The following is a 20478-nucleotide window of genomic DNA, read 5'->3' as shown; positions in this document are numbered from 1 at the left end:
CGGTGTGTTATTTTACACTCTGCCCCCCTCCCAACCTCTTTCCTTTTGAGACCATCCCCACGTCCACACAGCAAGAGAGGATGATCTCTCTTCTTTGCACGTGCATTATTTTAATAATTCATAGTTAAAACTATGAATGAATCAAATAAATGCGTGATTCGTATAGAGCATGACCGTGCCAAGTTTGCCAATACCCTTGAATTTCGAAATAAGCCCTTGCCTAAAATTTGCTCAAAGTCCCTTTTAGTTGTGCTTATTTCCGGAAAGGCTTAAATACGGTGGGGCCTATTTTCAGACAGAAATTGTACTGCTCCCGTAAAAACTCGCGTCTGATTGTTTGACGTCAGAACAATTTATCCTAAATTGTTTCGCTAAGAGTTTCGCGCCAAAAAACGCGGGTGTACCACTGCCACAACTCGTTTCCAGTCTGCTGCAGTTGTGGCTTTCCTCTGAGGAATCGTCAAAGATCTTTAGATCTATAACGGTGAACGTCAAAGGCCCTAATCGAAAAAAATTTAACTGGAACAGAAATGAAGGAACAAGTTGGCATTAAGGTAAGAGTTTAAGTTGTCCTTTAAATATAAAGCTCAATTTAATCGACTTTCAAAGCCAATGAACGAAACTACGCCGAAGGGACGCCTGGCACATTTTTAACTCGGGTCAACACAAAAATTTGCTCTGCTAGTTGAAACATTGGCCAATGATTTTTGCCCTACTGACGTTGTATTAGCCTTGCAAACACAGAGTCTCTGTCTCAGAGTGACACCTGGTATGAGTATTTCTTAAACAAGAGACAAGCCAAGTAGTTTTATTCTTCGTTGCTTGGTCACCCGCATCCAAACTGTTTTTATTCTGCATCACACTGATGACGTTTAAACTTGAATTTTTTTTACCTCTGTTCACGTCGCCATTCCCAAAGAATTTCCCAGGATCCCATTCCCAGGATTCGACTCTGTTTATACTGATAAAATATTTATTTGTTACAGTAAACTTTTTTCAGCCTCATCATCAGGCTAGTTGTACGCATGTAATAGAATTCGAAGACGGGAAGGTCAAAACTTTTATGAGCAACCTTAATACAGGGACTACACAATTTGACAAGTTATAATTAGTGGTTATGAAACAAAACGTTTTGAACGTAAAACAAAAAGTTTGGAAACTGGGAAATATTACTTAGTGGATAATTAAGTGAATTAACATGAACTTTTTCCCCAGCCGCAAGCCGTCCATACATTGTTTTATTATTATTTTTTAAGCGCGTTTACTCGCACAACGCGACAGTGGAAATACAGCTTTATTGTAAAAAGCAAAATGATATATATCACGGCTAACGCTTACCTAGGCCATCCTGTTAAAAGTACAAACTGGTCTTAAACTACACGTAGAATGAAATTTCTAAATAAGGATTAGGAATTTAAATAACATAGAAGATATACAATCAAGAAAACCGAGAGGGCCTAGGGGCTGCTAACAGAACGTATGAGTACTTGAACATTCGCTTGTTTGTTGTGCCGCTAAGAAGTTTAGATTTAGATTTTGAACTCTAAATTAAAGAAGTTAAGAGAAGAAAATTTACCAAATTTACTTGGTCTGCCTAGCCCCGTTTTCATATGTGGATTACTTTTGTATTATGTCATTGCATCAGCATGTTTCTGACATCTTTTATTTAAAAGTCAACCTGATTCTTGCTTTCAAATGGAGTCTTGACTAAATTTTACGGAACGGTAAAATAGTGCAGTAAATCTGTTTTAAGCGATTTTCATAGGACGAAAGAAAGTCAAGGTTTTAACAAGTCACATGTAGTAAGGCATCTGTTGGAAAATGCTGGTGACGTCATAGTAATCAGCTTCGCAGAGGACGACATGGAAGTGAAGGAAAAACTTGTCGCCGACACAAAATCTGTAATGACAAACTTGACACGCGAAGCAGTCGAGATGGTAAATATGTTCACGAGCCCGCATGACCATTTCCAGCGGTGGTATTGCCTTGGAGCAATGCGAACAAATTCCAGTGGCACCAAACAACCTGCAATGAAAAGTTCAAAATGACAATTGATTAAAATTAATTTGACTTGGCAGAGGGTAGCAAGTAATAAGTAATCATTTAATAAGGTTTTTGTGGTTTTTGTGAGGTGCAGCTGAGGCAAGAGAGGGTAAGAGAGGGTAAGACAGGCAATATCCCAAACATATCTCATTTCAATGAAAATTCCTCTCAAGTTATTTTTAGATAATCATTTTCGTTTCCAGTCTGCCTCGGATTGTTTTATCTTCGCGCGTTTCGTGGATGTTGTAACGCCAGTTTGAACGTCAGTTTCGCAGTATGCCCTCTCGAAACATTCTTGTTTCGTTCTTCTTGAAACTGGCTTTCAAAACATCCACGCAACGTGCGAAGATAAGATAACTTGAGAGGAGTTTTCATTGAAATGAGTTATGTATGGGGTATTACCTCTCTCACCCTTCATCCTCTCTTGACTGACGCAAATAACACTTAAACGAGAACGTCGATATTTTGGAAAACCCGTTGTTTTATTATAAAATATTGTAAATAACTGACATAACTTACATCTATTTATGATGAAGTCGATATGATCACGAAACGAAGAGTTCGTTCGTTGGCTTAAAACTTGTGTCTTTCCTTTATTTATTTATTTTTTACTCTTTTTCAATTTTGTTTCCTCCAGATATTCTTAAAATACTCGCCTTATCCGGCCTCTTTCGCAGAATGATTCCTATTTTTTCTTGTTTTTATACATGTAATCCACTTCTATTTACATTTTTTGGTGTCAGACGCGATTCCCGACACGAAAACCCCTGTTGCTTTGCGACTAGGTTTTCCACATTACGTGATATCGGCCAAAATTGTTTACATGTTCTTAGAATAGAAAGAGATATCACAATGAATAAATGGACAAGCAACCGCATGTATAGCACTTTTATGTTGATAAGAAACTTAAGTAGCTGATGACTTGAAATTCCACATTCAAGTGTTTTAAAACATTCAGACGTTGCGCTTTCAATCTCATTTCTCTGATTATGGCTGCCTTAAACAGTTTTGAGAGCTAGGTGCTACAATAATGCTACCAAACTAGTGACTTGCCAAAGTACCTTTGAAAATCACTCGGCTGCAATTCACAAAAACAAACATGCCATTTCGTACCACACACGACTTTTTTTATCAGGTTTATTAATTAATAGCTGTTCAATAATATTGTTCGATTTGCAAAAGAATGAAAACTACCATTTGGTTTGAAAAATATTGATAACAACCACTTATTGATAAAATACCTTGTAAAACCTTATCAACAGCACGAAATTAACGTACTGCTTAACATTAGTCTATCACTAGGGTTTAACGTCAAGATTAACAATTAGAATTCGTCAATGCAACGTTTTCCATCAATTTTACAACAACACCTTTTACAGCTATTGTCAATTTGCAAAATAATGAAAACTCCGAATTGTTTTGAAAAATATGAATGACAGCCACTTAAAATACCTTGTACGACAAAATGAACTGCACGAAATGAACGTACTGCTCAATAGCGCGGTAATTTTTCAGTTAAAATAGTCTCGCACAAGATATTTTTCTTCAGAATTTATAGTTAGAATTTGCCACCTTTAACAGCAATATAAACAGAGCCACATCAAAGTATAGTAGTGCTAAAATGCCAAAGATTCTTTTTCATTGTAACATCACACCAGCTTGTGTATTCAACGACAGAGTTAAAAGTTTGAACAACCGTGTACAGCATAATAAACAGTATCACTACTCAATAGCAAAATTTCATTCGGACAGTAACATAATGCTATTTTAACAACATGATATTTAAAGGAAACCTTGAAGCGTAAATTAAATAGTACCACATAAAAATACTGCTCCATAGCTTACACTTTATATTCACACTGATAACTGAGGTTTCGCTATAAGCAAACAGAGCCGTTAAAACTTTCTTTATAGTCAAGCATTTCTATGTCAAGGTCACAGGACTTTGAAACGCTGTGTGTGGTTATAATCTAATAAAATCTAAGAATTTCCATAATGTTACGACAGGGAAATTAATCCTTATATTTTATCACAAAAAATGAACGAGGTCACAACAGAAATTGGCTTTATTTCTTTATTTTAACACGCTTGTCGTTTTTAACCTATCATCTTTTGTTTCATCTAACATCTTAAACAATGTTGCAAGCAAAGCAACTTTTTTTCTCAAAATTAACTGTTTAATTGTTAGTCTTATTACCCAAAAAAAAAAATTGCATAACGGAGGAAAAAAATCTACGTTGTTTTGGCCTTATTAGGCCAACTCTTCTTGAAGATTTTTCGCCGTTGTATGCCTTTGAAGTTTCCTAAAATTTCCGAAATTGTTGTTATTGGCTAAATTTCGTTCTTTTGCCTTCGATCTGGTCACGTGGGCATAACTTTTCTTAACGATAACGTTGTTGTTTAAAATAGCTGTATTATATATAAAGACAGGCAGAAAGACAGATTATGTGTCCAGACAAAAAATCTGCTTTAGTATGTCTAAGAACAAGGCATTAGAGTACGACTTTGGCTTATGCGGAGTAATCGGTCAAATACGCACAAGGGGGTCAGATGAATTTTATACAGAAATGTTTAAAAAGGCTTCATAGAATCAAGCTTTCATACCCTGGAGAGTCCAGGGTGGAGGCAAGCTTATAATCACAGCTTAAAATGCGCCCTTAAAATTAAACTGTTAAAAAAACGATTGAACATGTTTCTTTAGTCGCGCACTGAATGGGGAACGTTGTAAACTTTAAGGATGCTTCCTTGATATATAGAAACTAAACTTCACTTGACTAACTCCATAAGAAATAAAAATTGCTGCATGCCTATTCGCCTGCTATAAAACTGTCATTCGCTGCTTGGGTCGAGTACTGATCGTATTCTAGAGCTGTTAATCTTGTTAACATCATAAAATAAAATAATAAGCCATGTCTGCGCTACATACGAAAAGCCGGGATTTGCGTTGACTAAACATGCCGGCGTGCGTGTTGTAAAAACAAACATGAAAATCATGTTTTCTTTTGAAAAGATATGTTACATTACTGATCTCATGAGAATAATAATTATATGGAATATCAGTAGAAAATTCAATTGAAAGGAAGGAAACGATTGCCAAAGAAGCTTTCTTTGACACAATTAACTGTTTTGCCTGTGGACAAGCTTTTCGAACAGTCTGAATTATTAAAAAGTTCTTCAATGCCAACAACAGATTTATGATTGTGAGATTCTTTTTCTATCTTATTTTCAGGCATGATGTTCAAAAACAACAAATAAAAATTCACCTGGAATGTTGTTCAGATTAAGCTCACCTATTTTACTTGTAAGCTATTCTTTTAACTTTGTTTGGCAATGTTCAATATGCCTTTTCGGCAAAGCCGTGTTGGTAAACTTATTCTGAGTCGATTTGCTTGTAACAGTTTGTTTCCGCTGGTTTTTCTTGACCTCAGAAGGTGACTCTACACCTTCTGTACCTCATTCGTACTAAGCCCCTGACGGCCACAGGAAGTTTCAAATTTGGACTTTTTCTATTTTTCGTCAAGCTTGCGTGAGTTTATTTTTTTGTCCTTGTCTTGTCAAATTAAAGGAGAAATTTCCTGTGTTATTACAACAATAAAAGTGCCTCACCTGATGTAGTCTCGTTTACAAAGTATTAAATCTCCTTTGAGGTAAAACTTGAAGCTCAAGTCAGCCAGCTGTGTATTGCAGTAAGAACATTTCAAACACTCTTCATGCCAAAACTGGTCCAAAGCTCGAAGCAAAAACTTCCCCTCGATCTTTTTATCACATTGCGCGCAGATTTTCAGTTCCTTCGGCTTTTCTTCTACTGTCTTCTTTTCTTCATTCTCGTTATCTCCTAAAAGAAATCAATACTGTAGTAAATTAGCATCTCAAACCCAGGGGGAGGAGGGTCAAAAAAGGAAATCGCTCGTTTCCGCCACACTCCGGCTGCGGCTCCGACCGCGGTCAAACGACAGAAATATGCAAAAAATAAGAAAAGTACTGCAAAGATAAGGTTTTAATTTTCACAGTTCAAAGTTCGATACATTACCGGTATTCTGAGGGTTTACTGAGTTTTTTGAAGCTTTACTAAAAAAGTTCTACGTGTTTGAAAATAGCGATATGCGGACTTGTCGGCGCAATTTGTCAAAGCACTTTGGTTCGGATGCGGAACATTTAAAAAGTAAAAACACTCGTTTACCTGAGGAAATGGGATTATGCTTACACTCAGCAACTATTTTTATCTATCCTTGCTCATACTAACACTTCAATACGAACAAAAAACGGCGCCGAAATGGAAAGAAAAGCTGCCTGAGACGTTTGACCGCGGTGAAGGCTGCGGCATGGCACTTGAACAGGCTGTCATCTTGTGCGGCCGAGAAGAAAAAAATTATAGCATGTTTTAGATTTAACTTAGTCACGCATTGCTGAAGTTTAAATAATGACTGTAGCTATATTTAATGTTTTACTCTGTCCAAGTTATTTCGACACAATGTTTGTAATTTCGTGCGATCTAGACTGCAATTTTTAAGCAAGCATTATTCATGGGCATTGGTTTTGCATACTCGGGAGGCAGCTCGACAAAAGCCGAAAAAGGTACTTTTTTCAACTTTTGCTTATCTAACCCACTATCTTTCTAACGGCCAACAATTACAGTGACTTTATACATCGATGTTCAGTAGAATGATTAAAGGGCGGTGCATTAGGCCAAGGTGACCTAAAATCAATCAGGTAATCAAGCAGTTTGTCATGCATTCAATTAATCAATCAATTAAATATTTGGGAAGACATAAGAAATATAAAATAAAATAGCTTTCCTTCCGTAAATTCTATTCGTTTAACTTCATCTTGTGATGTGTACGGAGCTAAATTTATTACCTTCTACTGCAACTCTTACTGATATAAGTCGCTGGATTATTCGTCGGAGTTAATTTATACACGGTCTTATAACTGTTCTGTTAGTAAAAAGAGGCGCTGTCCCTTACTAGTTATATGTCGTGCTGTGTGTTATAAATGTAGGGGTTGATTCCTCGACTTGTTACAGAATAAAAGTTCTGTGAATTTTATAAACCAATTTTCCGTTGGGACACATTGTAACTTTTGGGTCAACTATTGAAAATTGGATTAAAATAAAAAAAGGATTTCCAGCGAGGTTGCAAATTTTTGACGAAGGAATTTGGAGCCAGGCAAATCCGCATGGAGACCCGTCATCGCCGAAGATTTTGCCGTCTTAATTCCTTATTGTGATCATTTCAGCTGTCGACTACCGCTCTGCAAACCCTGATCGTGAATTAGGTGAATTGTCGAGTATTCATGCCAAAAATAGATAGCCTTGTCTATTTCAATTCAAAGATCGCTGCCTCATTATGCACTGATCAATCTAACATTAATCTTGACCATCGATGATTCAAAAGATAATTGTGAAATGGCGTACATTCGCGGACAATGGACTAGCCTGGAATGTGCTTTATACTTACAACTGACAATAAAATTATTTTCCGGAAAAAACATGAGGATTCGAAACATTACCTCTGATCGTGTAGAATAGTTCAAGAAAACTAGTTAAGGCTTATTTTGGTGGAATAATGTAAAAAACAGCCGATTGTGCACAATAATTATTCGCTTACCCATGTTTCCAAGAGATGTTCCTTTGGTGTACTGTCCGGGTCGCCGATCTTCAGCAGAACTAATCACACTACTAAGCTTCCCTAAGCTCCCAGATGCACGCCCGACTAAAATCGGCTTTAGACTATTGCAGATCGTGTTTCTTTACACAAAATATTTTGGATTTCAATAATCCCAAGATGCTAAATCAACGAGAAGCTCTTAAGATGAGCTAAGCGTGGAGATAAGGTCAGAATCTTCATTGTTTTCGGTTATTCGTAGGGCTGGCCTTTCAAACGCACCCACCAAGGTGAACCTCAAAAAGTTTACTTCAAGAAAAGCTCATAGTTGTTGTCACTCAAGTTTTGTGCAACAGGAAACGAAAACAGCAAATTTTTGTACTCCCTTTTTAACCCCGGAAAACTGATCTATCTTTAATGAAGGGGCGCATTTGTTCGGTCAAAGGGTGATTTTTTGGCAATATCATATAGAGGCATCTGTTTTGTGTCGTAAGGATTTTGCCAACAAAATGAAACACTGACAGAGAAGAAGAAGAGTCTACTGTTATCTTAAAATAACAAATATAACGTGGCATGTATTTATTTCATTTGTGTATGGGTGTTGAGTTTTGACGTGTGCTTCAAGGTTAGGAATGTAACGTTACGACTGACTATCGAAATAGTTATCAGTAAATAAACGGTATTAAAATTTTGCTGCCTGAACGCCTGGAAAGTGCGACGTCGGATTTTATAGGGAGCTCTTATATCCAGATTGTTTGGCAAACTATCAACATGTATCAAAGCCGGGGCACATAACCACGCCCATTTATTTCTACTTCAAACCATGCTTTTGAAATGAACGGAAGAGTACAACTAACACAACCAAACTTAACTACAAAAAATTGTTGAACGTGAAAAGAATTATTTACTCTTGCCATTTTACTGAATTCAGCACGGAATAGCGCTGTAGGTTTACCTACCGATTTTTTTAATCAACTTGGAGATAAATTCTGAGTGGACATTTTTGTTTTACTTCGCATCGTTGTGTTGTATTCTACAGCTATCAACTGTATCAACGTCAGTTGATGAAACGGCTAAAGCCTGAATTTCTTGATGTCCGAGATTAATAAAACTCATCGATACCACCTGACTTTCGTTAAGTCTATTCAGCCTGAGTATTGAAAAACTAAAATACACAGTTGTCAAAATTTCTCGCAGAAGGTATAAAATAAGAATAAGAAACTGTTAATCAATGTTTATGCTCGTGGTTTTTGCTTAAGAAGGCATCGGTTGAATGTTATGAGGGCAAATTAGTTTTGATCCAATTAAATTTAATAAAAGAATCCAGACACAAATATTACTTAAATCGAGAGACATCCTGCTAAGGGTGAAAATAGCAAATCTTGTCGGGAATTTCTAAGCTAAGGCGCATCTAAGATGACTGTATAAAATAAGAAATTATAGCTAAGGATATGCTTATGTCTTTTCGTAATCATGTGGCATGTCTTTCAGTTATCTCTTTCCTCTCTTCAATTATATCATAGAAACCGTTAGCTAACAAGTGCATAAGTGTCTCCTGTGTATATTTAAAAACAAAACCAATGTAGTTTCAGTGTCTATTTTGTAAAATGTGTGTATTCGTAACCCGGCAGATGTAGGGAAGATCAGCCAAATTTCAGCATGAAGAAAAAGTGGTCATGAGTTTCCTTTGTTGTAACCTTTTTTATGAAAAAACATAGCACTGCAATATAATCCACTAACACAGTTTAGCCGGCTTTATTTAAATTAACTGTTGTTTGACAGCTGTTTTTAAGTATTTTACGATCAGCTGCGACAAGTTTCCGGTCCAACTGGGTTTCGTTGTACCTAAAAATATATTTCTGCTCTACATTTTGAGAGTAATCACCTTAGTGTTTTGTGTGGGGGGAGGGCAGGTATCTTTGAATCAGAGCGTTGATGCAAAAGTTTCTTACAGTTGAGCGTATGCCGGTAACACAAAACTGCAAAAACATAATCGGGCCTTTTTTGTCTTTACATGTACAAAAAAGCTTCCTCTCCTTTGATTTCCGCTCTGCATTTTGAGAGTAATGACCTCAGTGTTTTGCCTTTAGGGCGGGGAAGGGCGGATACAAGACGCATTTAGTGATAATTCCAAAGATAGTGCAATGACAAAAGTGGAATTGGGTTTAATTGATCAGTTACGCCAAGTTGACACGAACCCTGCCCACTTTGCCTGCCTCCCCAAGCTCCTTGAGGCTTTTTGGAGCAGGTAATATTTTTGAATCAGAGCGTTGATGCAAAAGTATGCCGGTAACACTAAATTGCAAAAACAAAATCGTGCATTTTTTCATCTTTACATGTATAACAAAGCTTCCTTTGCAGTTACTCTGGCTCGGGCTCAAGCTTGAATTTTGCAGCTACTGACTTTATCAAACTTTAGTTTGCAGTAGTGTACGACATTGAGTACAAGTACGACTTTTCAGACCTAGTGCTTTTGCATTTAATTGATTATCATTATGTAGTACGAATAATCTCCTATTCAATGATCAGCAACAGAGAGGAGCAAGGGCTTAGCGAATATAACTGGATAGAACGAAATTTCGTTAAGGCCCTATTCTCCCAGAGGAGAATTAAGGAAACAGATGAGAACGAAATTTCGTACTCGATTCAATATCGATTCAATATATATACGCAGCTTCTAAGAAATAAGAATAACAGAAACACCCATTTAATGACACCAAATGCAATCTTCTTTATTTAATCTAATAAATTTTATTATCCACTCTGCAAGGATTGTTTTATTTTAGTTTCAACATCATAAACGCACAAGCATTCCTTATGTGACATGGCATCCCCCCGCTTCTTCTTGGCAATCCTGAAATGTATAAATATGAAGACGAGATTCAATTTTATCAGTGGGCTCTAAATTGACTATGACCAACAGGTATGAGGGTTCTTACTGATTTTTAGCATAAGTGTAATATGTGTAAAGCAGAATGAACATTGAAACGCCCAGCAACTGAAAAGCAGAATTACTAAACCTTTTACTTCCAACCTCTTGTCCGTTCAGTTCTAACTTTTAAATCTGTCGGATCAGTGACCACTCAAGTGAAAGCTCTTGAACAGCACTTTCGAAAACTACTGTAAATTTCATTGTACAAGGTCATTCTAACTAAAGTCTGTCAGGTGAAACACTTATGTGAAACCGCCTAGGGAGTCTGACTTCCATATAGAAGTCAAGGGGATACTCGTCAAAAAAATTGAAATACACTCCATACCAAAATCATTTCTTGACAGCATTTTTCTGTTTATTTGTGTCTTACTTTATAAAGGGACCTTAAGATATTTATACAATAATATAAAACAAATGGGAAACTTAGAAAAAAAGCACACTCTCGCGGTTCCGAAACACGACTATGAAAAAGGCGGCTTTTAAAAAAAAAACTATAAAAGATACCTTTATTTTGAGCTGGTTGCTCTCTTTTTCGATTTTGAACATACATGTAACAGTTTCAACGGAAACCAGAAAGAATGGTCAAAATGAACAGGCCTTGTAGACTCTAGACGCCCAGGTGAGAGAGCGCCTCGGACAGAACTTTGATTGTTTCAGTACATTAATACCATGGAATGCTTAGGCGAACGAAGGCGATGCTGACTGACCAACTGCATGTTACCAACAATAAGATAACAATAGTTACTCGGCTTTCATGCAATCACTAAGAGATAACTAACCTTTTTGTCTTTTGTGACTTTCATAGTTGTCTGGCGCGCTGAAGTTGGTAGCTACCTCCTCTTTTATATGCTGCCATACTTTCACTATTTTTCCAGATGTTTTGTTCCTGCATTTGCTGTCGACGATTAAAAGCTTCCCTTTTCCTGGCCAATAACTGCGGAATGGTCGACAAAGAGGAAGATTTTTCTTCATCAGTCAACCAGCGAGATTGAGGTTGGAATCCTCTCTGTGCTTCTCTGTCTTGCATTTGTTCTGCACCCCATGCTGTACCTTGTGTCTCACGTTTACCACCCATATCTTTGAAGCAAAATGGATGACAACTCGCTGCCACCTGGTTTGGCTGACTTTGGCCAACTGAAGAGGCCAGTGCATCATTCTGATCGCTGGTTGGTGCACTGGTGCTATTGGCTGCGTTATCTGCTGCAACACTCGCGGCTATCATTGATAGCAACATCATCCCCAGTATTGTTTTCATCTGCGGAAAGATCATTTTGACATGCATTTCTTATTTAAAATTTCACATCTTATAAGTTTGTGCTTACTCGTTTTTAATAATAACTCTAACATGCCATAGATGGGAAAGATAAACGTTTATTCGTTTGTCTCAAGATGTAATCGCTTTGAGGTGTAGATCGCGACGTTTCGATGTACATGTGGGAAAGTATACATCGGAAAAACAGGGAAAGTGATGCAAGAAAAAATAAAATAACACGACAGAGAGTTTCGCAGCACGCTAATGAAACGGGGCATCTTCCCTGAACGAAATAAGTTTATTGATCGTGACTCTCACGGGCACACACGTATTGTCAAAGTGCCTATCCAAATAAAACTTCATCCTAATAACGTCAATAGAGATAATGGAATTAAAATTTCTGAAGCTTGGATGCCGACGATGAGGGAACTGCATCTTACAGTTTCGGGGTACAGTTGGAACAATTAATAATGCGGATCGAAATGTACCAGTAGCAGCAAACCAACATGCTACAAATAGCAACACGCAAACAATCAATCTCATCACCTAATGAAGACAAGCATGCGCAGTATTGTAGTGGAAACGTCGCGATCAACACCTTAAAGCGATTCCATCGTGAGACAAACGAATAAACGTTCATCTTTTCTATCTTACACCACGCTGAGCAACAACCACATCTTTCAGTAATGACATGCCATGAATAGCAGTTACTTCTTTATAATTACAATAAGTCGAACCGCTACTACTAGTCTACTATGTATGGGTAATCAAATGGTGACGAGTGAAATTTGGAAATAATTTCACGCGTTTTGTCAAAATTCTTATAATTTCCCGAGCCTTTAGGCGAGGGAAATTATTAGAATTTTGACAAAATGCAAGTGAAATTATTTTCTAATTTCACGAGTATACATCATATATATCATCATATATATCATAGGTGACAAATTGCGTTTGCAATCTTAGATGTTTTTGACTGGCACATTGCATCGCGAACTCCGAGCTTTGAAAAGTTGAAAGCATACATTCTGCTTAAGTTCGCAAGGTTTTTTAGTCTTTGAATAAAACCTTTCAGAGATTCTTTTTGCCGTTGACAAAAAGTTTCAAAGATGAATCAACTGTCAATTATTTCTCACATTATGACCATAGTTCGTCTTGAATGAACTGAAAACGGCGCCCGTGTAAAACGCTCAAAAATCCGCTCGATGCCATTTATGTACTTGGCTTAAGTCTTGAAGTCGTTTTGACGTTTTGAAATATAAAATATCATCAAAAGTTTTAGTACATGGCCAAGGCTAGCTGGCTAAGATGAAATTCAAGCGAAAATGTACAAAGTTTAAGCCTTAAAACATCTTTTATTCCGGACGCCATCTTGCCGCTAACTACGTTGCCATGGCAATTTTATAATTTCACATGTGAAATTATAAATTAACGTTGAAATTTCGCGCCAAAATTAAGGAGTAATTTGTCACCTATGATATTATACTAGTAACAACCACGGCCAGGATTTTTCCTCCCAACGCAACACCGATCCATACTTTTACCTCTTATTTATTAAACCCAACTACAGCGGCCACCTCTTTATAATTCTGCCCCCAATTTCTGTATCTCCCGGTCTATAAAAAATTCCCTTCCCTTCGCCATAAGATCAACTGATGCATCTTAGATCATGGGACTAATCATGCCAACTGCTTGAGGTTGATTTGTCTTAAGTGTCCCAAAAGAACACTTTTCTCAAACCATTTTCGGTTGATTTGGTTGAAAAGATTTCTGAATATTGATCAATCGTCTCAAACGAAAGTGGTTGAAAAATTCTTCTATGGAGATACTTCAACCGAATCAATCCTTGCAACCACGTTTATTGCTGGTTGAAAAACTTGCTAAACCAAACCAAGTGGACCGATAAACCTTAAACGGTTGGTCAATAGTGTTCAACTTAAGCACAATCAGAAAACTTAACCGATAACCATTTTTTTCTTTCTTCTTTTTGAGTTAAAAAAGGCGCTATATCAAATTTGTTCTATTTCTTTATTATGTTACTACTATAATTTCTAAATATAGAGAATAAACACCCCCGGTGACGTTAGTTAAGATCGATGACGTCATCACACGTAGGGTTTTAAATAAAAATTGCCAAAATTAATCACGGTTACTATATTAGCTGGTGCTAAATTTACTATTACTATTTATAATTTACTGGTGCCAAATTTAATAATCTTTTTACATCAAGTTTACTATTTTATTTTACTATTTTTATTTTAATGCCGTCAAAGTTAGTGATTATTTTCCATTTGCAAAGTGACGTATTCGCTAAAACTGAGTGGTGGTCAAGAAAAAGATTAAAATAACAATGCAAGTAGCTTTCTGAAAGCTCCTAGTTGATAATAAATTTGGAGTAGATTATTGACATTTAATCCACGTGTGTGCGTTGGATATTTAACAATTATTCCACGAGCGCACGTTGGATACGAGATGGTAGATAGCCAACGAGGCGCGTCGCGCCGAGTTGGCTATACGATCTCATATCCAACAAGCGGAGAGGAATAATTGTTTTATTGAAAACGCCCAAATTAAAGAATTGCAATATTTCAGCTCCCCAGCTGTTTTCGGTGACGCGTATCGGCTACTATATTTGTGGTTAATGGTATATTAGCTCATATACCATTGGTTGTCAACCAATCAAAATTCAGGAATTGCAATATACCATTGCTAGTTTTTTTTTTTTTTTATAAAAAAACAATACATATGATTTATATGCCCTACATATACATCCAACAAGCGCGAGTGATACAGTTTTTTCTATAAAAGATTAAACAGGGCCAGCCGACAATTTAAGACAATAGATAATAATGATAATCCGGAGAGTGATAACTTCATGATGATATTCCGGTACCAGCATAAGTACTGAGGCGAACGTTTCCACGAACCATGTGGTCCACAATTGCCGGTGTTTACCGTCCTCTGGTGTGACTGTAGCGACTAGGAGTATGACTAATCCATTCTCAGTTGGCATTATCTTATAGTAAGTCTGTTATCACCTCTTTTATCAAAAGAAATCTATCAACTGGATTACTGTAATCAATTGTTCTATGAAAACGAACTTAGCAGGTCATTTGAAAGAAAAAGGCCACGAGACTAGACAGCGTTTTTATTAGGTGTGAAAGTTAATAAAATTTAAGAAGAAGCGAATCATTTTTACCAGAATTTTCAAACAGAAAAAACGCACTCATTTTCAGTCTCGAGACAAAATACAAAATCTGTTTACTTTCATGAACATCATTAAATTAAGGGACTAAACCTAAGTTGGCCAAAAAATAACTTGGCCATATTTGAATTCTATGGTCTTCGTTGTCGCCAAGTACATTGTCAAATTACGTTTATAACTGGAACTATGAAATGCGTCAGTTTATTATACATTGGCAAGCAATATGGTCCCAAATAGGACAGACTGGTTTTGGTAATAACATCAATAGGTTTCATTTCAGATTTCTATAAATATTCTTTCTCATTTCACAAGGCGTCAGGTGAAAGCTATGTGTAGATTTTTGAGAGCTAATTGAAAGTTTTAGTTTTAAAAAACGTTCCTGTACGACTACTGCAGTAAGCGAATGAAATTATTGTTGAGACATAAAGACATTATTTTGCGCGCAATATATGTTATCTTACATTTATAGCATTGTGAAATCCCATTACCGTAATACGTGGATGAAACTCACCTTAATTTGTGATAAAAAAAATTCTCCCGTGAAAAGGTGTCTCCACGAAGAAGTTTGACGAAGAAGCTAAATTAGTTGACTGCTGAAAAAGCTAAACAAAACTGCGACTCTTTCGTAGAGCAGCGCACTTTTATTTTGTAGCTTTACGAACGATGTCCTGTTAGTTGACAAAAGGGTCTTTGTCTACGTTTTCATGTTTTTAAAATTATTAACAAAGAATGAAAGAAACCGATCTCAATGTTTAAGCCTTTTTATTCAATATTTACATCCAGTTGACAAACTTCTCAGGAAATTGACTTTCTTTTCGAGAAATTTCGTTAACTGCTCAGGAAATAGGAAACAATTATTTTAATGTGTAGTTTTCATTTCAATAATGTTGTTTTACGTTATTGCGCACTCAAGAAAATGGAGAATAAGCAAAAAAGATCGAAACTGTAATCGTCTTCGCGCTGTTGGTAAAATCTCTCAGTTGCATGTGGCCTTAGTTTCAATTTCCTCTCCTACAAGGACATTGGTTAAAAAAGCTGATTTTTCCTTTGTGCAAAACTCGACGAGAATTTCAATCTAATTATTCACTACTTGGCTGGCATCCGCTTACGTGTGTAAGGTGCTGCTTTGCGTCCATAGTCTAATCTTAGAATCATTTCAACTCGTTTTTGGATTTTATTGCCGCGAAGTTCATTTTCTCCTTCGAAAAGCATCAAAAATGATTAGATGCTTATAGATCAAACTTGAAATCATACTTTGAGAAAGTTAGGTTACGAGGTTGATTTTTTTTTTTAACAATATACAGGAAGCAGGCTAACAAATCCGTTACCACTCTTATTCTTTTCATGGTTAATTAACCTTTCGTTGCTACAATAATACCATCATTATTTGAAAATTACTGTAGTTAAAAATATGATTCTTTTGAAATAAAATATCATTAAACCGTAGCACGCCCGCCTTTAGTTAGCTGAAGCAAAACCAACACGAGGGAGGTTTCGAAAATACTAGTATTTGCTTTTCTTTTGTCTTCCACTTAACGATTTTTAAAATTAATTAAGGCTTAAGTGATCTCTGCTAAATAATAGTCATTATTTAATGTGGGTATAACATAAAGGGCCAAAGAAATAGAAGGATAAAAATAGCAGCCCGGTAGGAAGAAGGGATGTTTACTCACTTTGCATTTATTAAGATTACATTCAGTGCACAGTCGTTTCCAGTAGGGTGCACATGTGCTCTATGCTTCTGCAGCAGGATGCGTTAACATTGACCTTCAGATCTCAATTAAGTCAATCAAATAAAAGAAAAATGATGTTTTTGGAGTATCGATTAAATTTTTAAATGTTACATTGCAGACAAGGAAAATGAGCCTTTTAGACGATAATGAATTTGCTCACGGAAATGCAATTCAGCATCAGTGAACGAATATTCTGGTAGACGACCAGTCCACAGCAAATACGATATGAACTTGATGTATTTCAGTGTATACAACACCTGATTTGAACAAAAACCAAGCACGGCTCCAATTTCTTAAACGTATGCGTCGTATACTATAACATAGCTAGCAGAACCTCGAGCTCGCAATCAAATTCAGTATATGTAGGCGTGCACTATAACTCGATATTGCACGCTAAAAGATGTACCAGTTGTTGAACAGATCAATAAAGAAACGTGTATCATTCAAAATGGGTGCGATGAAGCAAGAATATTTCCAACATTACGGGATTTATGCCTGCGTTTTTCATTCATTGCTGTACCGAGTGTATTATTTTGCGTTTCTGAAGTTCTAGATACATGATTGTTACTTTTTGTGACTGACTGAGCTAAGCAGCAATAAATTTCAAAACTCGGTAACATGTGTTTATAATGTGGGTTGGGTTTTGTAACTAGGACATCGGTCTATTGATTCTCCACTGAAAGACTTCACTGCATAAGAGCACAAATCTCTTCTTCTTTTTTTCATGTACCTGAGGACATCATCCTTTTTACAAACTAGGTAAGTTAAAAACACGAATCAAGCATTTTTACGATAGACTTCCCACCATCATTTGTAACCTAAACATTGCTACATGACGCGACTCTATATATGAATTCAGGGAAAACGATTAAGTGTAGTGCCTCCTTTTGCACTCACTATATGAAGGATAATACATTGCAAACGCTCTTAACTATGGAACGTGGTGACTACAAGGATCGTGCATAACTGCAAAACAGCTAATTCTCTGGACATTTATGGCCATTTTTTGCACTACAATACTGATGTTTCTTTGAAGCATTTTACGAAATTTCACTTTTGCTGTCAGTCATAGACTTATTGTAATGTTTTCAGCGTGAATTTAGTGATACCGATATTTGTAAAATAGTTTGTAGTCTTACTTATTTCTAAGTTGCACTTTTAAACAACTCCACGATCTATAAGTCGTGTTTCCAAATGGATTAATCTACCTTATCTTTTCATGATAAAGTTCCCTGCAGTCGACTCAAATATGAAGGTTAGATTTGACTAGATCGATATTTCGCGCCCTTTGTTGTTTTAGCCAACGAGACTGTTGTACAGAGGACCATAGTTAAACAAACCTTAAGCACCTTTCCAGATTCAATTATATTTTGGCAAAGGAAAATAAAATACGATTTTTATCGTATTTTTGTTATTTATTGGTCTCCCAATTTTTCGGTTTCTCCTTTTTGACTGACTTCTCGACACCGCTCGATGACATTTTTTAAAACTATGGAATGTACTAGATGCATGTCATTTACACCAACTAAGCTTCCTTACCTCTTTTACAGCTGTTTTTTGCATTTATTGTACTGATGAAATAGTTCATGAATAAACGAATGGAACGCATCGAGAAGGGTGGAACCTACAGCCAGCTTTAAACGGTAGTCAAGTGATTCCTATCATAAGTTTTTAACTAGGCAAGTAATGCCACATAACAACTTGTCTGGAAGTGAACAATTTTTTAACAATTTTTAAATTCTTTTTAAAGTTAAAGAAAAATTAAATAAATAAAAATTCTAAGTCAAACGTCTTAAATCTGAATGAATATTCTGGTCCCGTTGACCTACATGTCATCTAATAGCATAAAGGGAGAAACGGCAAAATAAGCAAGCTTTTACGTGTTACTATAACTGTGAGTGCAAGAGAAGCATTGTGCAGGACGTTTTCGCCAATAAAGAAATTGCATAGAAGTACCTTAGATATACTTAGTCTTTGATTGATGAACTGGCCATGGTAAGTGATCACGTTTCTGTCATCTTGACCATTGAAACGTTTTTCGTGATCGCGTTGCCAGGATTAATATCAATATTTAATGTAGACTACTGGCTGAATGCTAAAATGTGTATCATCTAAATGGCTGGAAGTTTTTTCGCTCGTGTTTGCGTGATTCATGGTTGAGATGAATAGTCAAATTTTGTCAAAACATCATCGGTCAGTTTCGAAAATTCATGAAAATTTACGGTCACTTGCCGATTTCCAAACACATTCGAAAAGACGAACGATTAATAAGTAAATTGAACCTTTGCGTACATCCAGGTATTATTTATATTGTAGTGTTTATTAATAATACAAAAACATGTACCCGAAAAAAAAACGTGCAAGGTTTAAAAATATTGGAAAAGCTTAAAAAAATGTTTTTTTCTTTTAACTAAAAAATACAAATTTCTAAAAGTTTGCTTAAAACGTTCTGTTCTAATATAAGAGAATAATTTTATTATGGCCGCGGTTACGTAACATCATTTTCCTCTGCGTAGGAAGAATATCGTATAAACATTATTGAGTGGCATGTATGCGCGCGTATAACATTCATTCTCGAAGAGGTTTAATTTTCGGTTCAAGGGTCATAATATCAAACATTATTTTTAAAAAAAAAGGAAATTTTAATTTTCTGCCTCAAAAGTAATTTTGATATTTGTGGTTCATTTAAGAATCAACGTTAACTACGATCTGAGGCAAAGCGAATACAGACAGATATAAACTTGATTTCATTTTAACTACAAAGTACCTTTTTATTTAAAGAAAATGAATAAACAAAAATTTATTATTGTACTGTAAAGGTCTGTTGATGAAATATTTGACTAATAAATTTGGCAAATATCCCGTTAAATTGATTGTAATTGAGTAAGAAAAAGATAGCTTATTTCACTTTCCCCCTAAGAAACCTAAGAAAATCAATTGTTGAATACATTGCCTTCACTTTAATTCACTTGGAAGACTCCTGGAAGCGTACAAATTATCAGTGAAATAGTCTTAATATACAAACTGTATGGGGCAAGTCAGGAATACTTATTTGAAAATGGATCTCAAATAACCGCATCGTTTCTTTCATGTTGAAAACTATACATTCATTACTACAAAAAGTCTGAAGCCTTCCTTTTGCTACATATTATTAAAAGCATGAAAATTATTAATAAAGCGTAATTTTGCCAACCTTGTCTTCTTGAAATTGAACAGTTTGAAAAGGTGCACTTTATCGATCTTTCCTCAGTTTGACAAACTCCTTCGGCTGACTTAGAGAAGAAAAAACTTCTTAATGCTTTTGGGCGCCTAGCTTCTTTAATTTAAGCCAATTTATGATGGTGTGAAAAGTACCATCGGAAATGAACCTTAGGAGAATAAATGGTGTTTTTAATTTTGATAAGAAAGTAGTTAAACGGGGTGACAAAGAAAAATCGACTCAATCTAAATGATAAGCAAATAATAGAAATTGTTCTTACATAGTAATCCTTGGTTTTTTGTTTCACTTTGAAGTTTTTGTGCTAAAATATCAAACACACTTTTTTAGAGAACGAATTTTAAAATAAAGTTTAATTACAAAGGTTATATCTCTTCGAAATTTTACTTTTAATACGTTTAGTTTAAAGTTTCCCTATTTTATAAGGTTCTAAGCAAAATGTAAGAAATAATCAATGAAATATCATTCTCACTAACGAGTCCAAGCTGGCGTGTAG

At 35.9% G+C, this 20478-nt stretch overlaps 1 protein-coding gene and 1 long non-coding RNA gene across 3 annotated transcripts; both read right to left on the bottom strand.

Moving 5' to 3' along the window:
* Positions 1-1280: 1280 nt before the first annotated feature.
* On the bottom strand, positions 1281-8000 carry LOC144653003 (LIM domain only protein 3-like). The gene is made up of 3 exons (XM_078512897.1): positions 7650-8000; positions 5650-5878; positions 1281-2025 (listed from the first exon to the last, which is right to left on the bottom strand). The coding sequence occupies exons 1-3, from the start codon at positions 7651-7653 to the stop codon at positions 1794-1796; spliced, it is 465 nt and encodes a 154-aa protein (XP_078369023.1). The 5' UTR covers positions 7654-8000; the 3' UTR covers positions 1281-1793.
* Positions 8001-10352: 2352 nt separating this feature from the next.
* On the bottom strand, positions 10353-20089 carry LOC144654514 (uncharacterized). 2 transcript variants are annotated; one of them, XR_013570924.1, is made up of 3 exons: positions 19959-20089; positions 11358-11833; positions 10353-10500 (listed from the first exon to the last, which is right to left on the bottom strand). It is a non-coding gene; the product is annotated as an uncharacterized LOC144654514 (long non-coding RNA). The 2 variants fall into 2 exon arrangements; XR_013570923.1 differs by lacking the exon at positions 19959-20089 and adding an exon at positions 15544-15677.
* Between the last annotated feature and the right edge of the window lie 389 nt (positions 20090-20478).

The sequence above is a fragment of the Oculina patagonica genome, chromosome 5 (assembly GCF_052425735.1).
Source record: "Oculina patagonica isolate OP01 chromosome 5, crgOcupat, whole genome shotgun sequence".
In the NCBI taxonomy this organism is placed as follows: Eukaryota; Metazoa; Cnidaria; class Anthozoa; order Scleractinia; family Oculinidae; genus Oculina; species Oculina patagonica.
Note: the sequence above shows the minus strand (reverse complement) of the source record. Positions and strands in the feature narration are given on the sequence as shown.

What these genes read in the sequence shown, in the direction of transcription:
- LOC144653003 (XM_078512897.1), bottom strand. An exon ending in TGTAAACGAGACTACATCAG is followed by an intron (nt 2,026 to 5,649) that starts GTGAGGCACTTT and finishes TTTTCATTGCAG; the next exon opens with GTTGTTTGGTGCCACTGGAA.